The sequence below is a fragment of the Hemicordylus capensis genome, chromosome 6 (genome assembly GCF_027244095.1).
Source record: "Hemicordylus capensis ecotype Gifberg chromosome 6, rHemCap1.1.pri, whole genome shotgun sequence".
Taxonomy (NCBI): Eukaryota; Metazoa; Chordata; class Lepidosauria; order Squamata; family Cordylidae; genus Hemicordylus; species Hemicordylus capensis.
The window spans coordinates 6,901,679-6,906,926 of NC_069662.1; the positions used below are offsets into that span (position 1 = coordinate 6,901,679).

At 49.2% G+C, this 5,248-nt stretch overlaps 1 gene segment (V, D, J or C); it reads right to left on the reverse strand.

Annotated features, from left to right (window-relative positions):
* Positions 1–1,854: 1,854 nt before the first annotated feature.
* LOC128329596 (immunoglobulin heavy variable 3-48-like) lies at positions 1,855–4,110 on the reverse strand. The segment is given in 2 exon segments: positions 1,855–2,213; positions 4,056–4,110. Coding segments are annotated over 2 exon segments (414 nt in total).
* Positions 4,111–5,248: the final 1,138 nt, after the last annotated feature.

Genomic DNA, 5,248 nt, shown 5'->3' on the forward strand with positions numbered 1-5,248 from the left:
GACAAGTGATGGCTTGTGTCTGGGAGCACGGACCATGCTCCCAGATGAGCAGCATGGATGAATCTCCACACTGTGCCCAGCAGTGCTGGTAAACAGAGGCTGGGACTCATTGTCCCAGCCTCTGTGAATCCCACAGTGCACTACACCACACATGTGATGCCTGACGTGCACACAAGCAACAAGCCCAAGTTAAGGGAACACTGGCTCCCTTAACCTTGGATAACAGCTGGGCTGCAAAATCAGACTGGGCAGCGCTGGCCCACCAGGATCAGGCCCAGTCCAGGCAGTTCTCACATGCAGCCAAACCCAGGCTGGGCATCCCTAGCGTGGTTTCGGCTGTGCACGAGAACAGCCTCATAGTCTCTCATACGTATCAGATCAGCCACTATGGGGAGCACAAAACTGGCATAGACGGTGTGATCCCGCAATCCATAGACACACTTTTTTCATGTTTTCAACATGGCAATTTCATTCTGAAAATATAAAATGACCCTTTGTAACAAATCCATTGTCATTTTGTTTGCCATGCAAAATTTTGTACATGCGTGTCAGGAAGCTGTGTGTGTGTGTGTGTGTGTGTGTGTGTGTGTGTGTGTGTGTGTGTGTGTGTGTGTGTGTTGAGAGCCACAGAGAGACACCACAGAGAGCCAAGACACCGTGTGGTTATACGCATGAGGATCCTGGAGTTGGGCAAAGGAGGAATTTTAGAAGGTTTATGTGAGTGTTTGTGTGTGTGCCTCTTCCCCATTTCAGAAACACAAATGGAATACATATCTGTTTCCCCATTATGGATTTTCACCTTTGTGTCCTCCTTTAGTTGGTGGCTCTCTGCTGCCCCCTTTGGTGACTCTTCTCTGAAGTTCTTGCAGTGGTGTATTTTTATTGGAGATCTGCTGGGATCCCACTCACCAACTCTCTTATTTTACAGTAAAACACAGCTGCTGCGGTTGCTGCTGCTGCTGCTGCTGCTGCTGCTGCTTTCCAATTGTACATTGGATCTGTTGTTTGAGATTGTAAATCATTTCTGGGGTGCAGTGCAGGGGACAGATTATGACAATACAAAAGACAGCACTCCAGATCCTTGCTGGGTTTGTGTGTGGTTAAGATCACCCAATACTTTCTGTGCAGCAGCCAAAAGAACCTTCCACTTGGGTCAACTACATTTTGCTGGTGCAAGGGGAGAGGGGGAATCTTCACTGAAATGCCTTTCCCCTGTGCTCTCTGCAGTGCCCCTTCAAATATTTCCCTGAGGATTAGAGGACCACCAGGGACATATTGTGTGGGATGCATGGGGATTTTGAAGGAAATGGGGGAACTGTGAATTTTTCCCATCTCTGTTGCACAGGTGGGACATACCTAAGCAGGATGTTCATCAGGATGCTGCCTGGAAATACTGAACACACTGCACATGCCAGTCCGTGGGCTTCTCTGAGTTTTGCACCGCTGGGTGATCTATCTGAGTAAGAACCAGTTGCAAGAGGGCACTTGATGGGAGATGGAGGAAGAGAAAGAGCTGAGCCAGGAAAAGAACAGCTACTCAGAGTTGGAATACAAAACCCAAACTGTGTGGCTAGTGGAAGGTTTGTTCTATCCTTCCATGGGCAATGGAACACACAGGAGGCCTGAACCAGACTGAAGCTGTGGGAGTGGGATTAAAGCCTTGGATACCCTCACCATGGCCCCAGTCCTTATCATTCCCCATGTGTGTAATTCATAGGGCGGGGGGGGGGAGATACATGTCAGAGATAAAGAGATCTTATCATGTCAGAGCTAAAGAGAGGGTCAAAAATGATGTCTCCTTTGGCTCATCACCACCTTGCTTCTAATGTCTTCATTTTGACTAATGGCAGATGTTCAAGACTGGAAAGAGTTTTTTTGCAGGGCTTCAGAATCACTTCCTCTCACTGTGTGTCTTGCACAGTAAGACACAGCAGTGTCCTCGGCTTTCAGGCTGTTCATTTGCAAATAAAGCTGGCTGTTTGCATTATCCCTGGAGATGGTGAAGCGCCCTCTCACTGCCTCTGTGTACCAAATGGTAACTGCAGTTTCACTAACTAATGCAACCCATTCCAAGCCTTTTCCAGGAGCTTGTCTCACCCAGTTCATTACATAGCTGCTGAAGGTGAACCCAGAGCCTTGGCAGGTCAGGTGGAGGGACTCCCCAGGCCTTTTTACACCTCTATATTCCGTCACCTGGACTTCTGACTGGACACCTGGAAATAAAGAACATTGAAAGAAACTTGCTACATGCCACGCTTGGAATGTAACACTTCCTTTATTGAAAAGGAGGGGGAAAATACCTCTGAAGACTGTTGCAAGGGGAAAAAAATGAAGCCAAAGTATCATTATTGCCAGTTGATTACTTGATGAGTTTTGAAGGGATGGTGGTGAGGCACACTAGCCTGTTGACTACATCAGGGGCATATCTAGGGTGGGGCAGGCAGGGCACGTGCCCCGGGCACCACTTTAAGGGGGGCGCCATTTTGTAGAATTAATTTTTTTAAGAAGGCTGCCAAAAACCAAATGGCCACTGTGCATGTTCAGATGGCCTCTGTGAGGCCCTAGGACATGCCAGGCCTTGCAGAGGTCATTTGAGCATGCTCGGTGGCCATTTTGTTTTCAGCGGCCATTTAAAAAAAGATTATTTTTCAAAATGGCTACCACACATGCTCAATTTTTCCCTGTGAGGCCCTAGAGGCCAGTGGGGGGAGGGCAGACCCTCCCATGGCCTTTAGGAAGCCCCCTGAAGGGGCTACAGGTAATTTTTTTAAAAAAAATTAATATAAGACACTGTACACATATTCAGATTTGGACAGGGGGCACAATTTCATTGTTTGCTATGGGTGCTATTTTCCCTAGATATGCCTCTGGACTGCATGTAGATGTGGCAGAGTTGCATGAATGGTTTAAAGAGAAAGCTGCCCCTGAATTTGCATACGTCTCAGGATAAAATAGGAGGAACACAAGCTTTTAGAAACTGATTCTTGTTTGAGCTCACACAATTAAGAATAGGGTAGGAGAATCTACCTCCCTTAGTGCTGGAGCTGTGCATGCTCCTGACCTTTGATCATCTGTCAGCTGGAAACAAAGGTGGAGGTTCCATCTGTGATCATGTCCTGAGCAGCCGCTGAATGTGGTAGGATGAAAAGTCCTCTGAGCTAGCTGCTGCTTACTGCATAAACCTAGACACACTCACTCATAATAAAAATACTAATGTCATAATGGCCTTATGCAGATCTATGGTGTGGCCACATCTGGAGTACTGAGTGCAGTTCTGGTCACTGTATCCTAAGAAGGACATTATAGAACAGGAAAAGGTGCAGAAGAGGGTATCCAAGATGATCAGGGGCCTGGAGCACCTTCCCTAGGAGGCAAGGCTAAAGCATCTGGCAAGGCTACAAGATCCCCTCATGCCCCACATTCAGGAGGAGAATGGTGTCATCCTTGTACCATGCTTGCAGGGAGGCAATGTTGGGGAGGTTGTGTGCAGCCGGGCCCAATACCAGTGTTCACTTCACTGCGGATCTCTGGATGAGCCACAGCAGGCTGCACACTGCCTTCATGTCCTTTACAGGGGTCTCTGATTCCGCTGGAGCTGCATGCATCTCATCCCATTCAGGCAAGCCACATTGGGCAATGTTGCATGTGGAGGCAATGGATGCTGACCACAAGTCAGACGAGTTGGCGGTGGTCATGGAGAAGCAGCTGGGTAGTTGGCTGGCTGGGGAGCCAACCCTCAAACCAGGTTTCATAGCAATAGCAATAGCACTTACATTTATATCCCGCTCTATAGCTGGAAGCTCTCTAAGCGGTTTACAATGATTTAGCATACTACCCCCAACGTTCTGGGTACTCATTTTACCGACCTCGGAAGGATGGAAGGCTGAGTCAACCTTGAGCCCCTGGTCAGGATCGAACTTGAAACCTTCTGGTTACCGGGCGGCAGTTTTACCACTACACCACCAGGGGCTCCTCATAGTCAATGACAATCCAGCAAACATTCCTAAGGTGACCAAGCAGGTTTACGGTGTGCACATCGCTTGCGCTGCACATACCTTGAACCTGGTGGTGCAGGATGCATTTGGGCTTAAGCAGGCGAAGGTCAGGCATGGACAGCAAAAGCAACAGCTGAGTCAGAGTAGGGTAGGTTCAGCCACCACAGACACTGCTGCTTCCGTGGCCGCTCTTGTGGACCGTTGCCGCAAGATTGCTGGCCACTTCCATCGGAGTGAAAAGGCAAGATGGCTGCTCAAGGCCAGGCAGATAGAATTGGGTCTGCCTGAATACCTGATATCCCAGGATGTTCCTACCCTGTGGAACTCCACTTTTCTCTTCCTCCTGCACCTGCAGGAGCAAGGGTAAGCCCTCGAAATCCTGGTAAGGCATGGTAGCTTGTAAGTGTGCCACCTGTCCAATGAGGACTGGAAGCTCCTTGTGGAACTGGTCTTGCTACTCGAGCTGTTCCATTCTGCCACAAACAGCTTGTGTACAGAGGCAGGCATCTTGAGCCAGGCTTTGCCTGTGGCTTTTCTCCTCATGAAGAACCTGGCTGAGCTCCAGTGCACTCTGAGAACTGGGGAGACAATTGCCCTGGCAGGTCGGTTGAGGACTGGGGTAGTTGAGAGGCTTAAGAAACCCTTGGCTTCATCTGCATGGCATGTCCTGGCATGCATCTGTGACCCAAGGATGAAGACAAAAGCTGTGCCCCCTTGGGAGCAGACAAAGTGGGTTTTGTCAGTATCTTGCCAACTGGCAGGGAAGTTCACGGTATCAAACGGAGCTGCAGAAACGAGATACAGCTCAGACACAGTTCTTCCCTATCGGGCTTGGCTGCAAGCTGTCGACACAGAAGTTGACAAACGTTGCTTTTCAGCAGTGAATAGAAAGCTGGTGATGTAATTTATAGCACAAGCCGAGAGCACCCAGCTGGCGGCATTCAAGGCTTATCAGCCCTCTGCAAGAGGCGTTTACTCCTCCTGATAGTTTCCAGCTGAATTCTCCGCCTTGCAATACGCCTCTGTTGTGGAGTCAGTGGGGGTTGCTTGTATAGCTCCTCTTCTGATTGGTCTGTCACGGTTTCTGTTGTCTCAGGTTGTTGTGCCTGCTCTGAATCATCAGCTGGATCTGTCTCAGCCATTTCTTGGAAACTGACAGCCGGGCTCTGCCCCTCAGACACCCCTGCATCAGCTGAAAAGTTGACAGCTTCCCGTTACTCCTCGCTGTCTGAGACCGAGGGCGTGACAGGTTT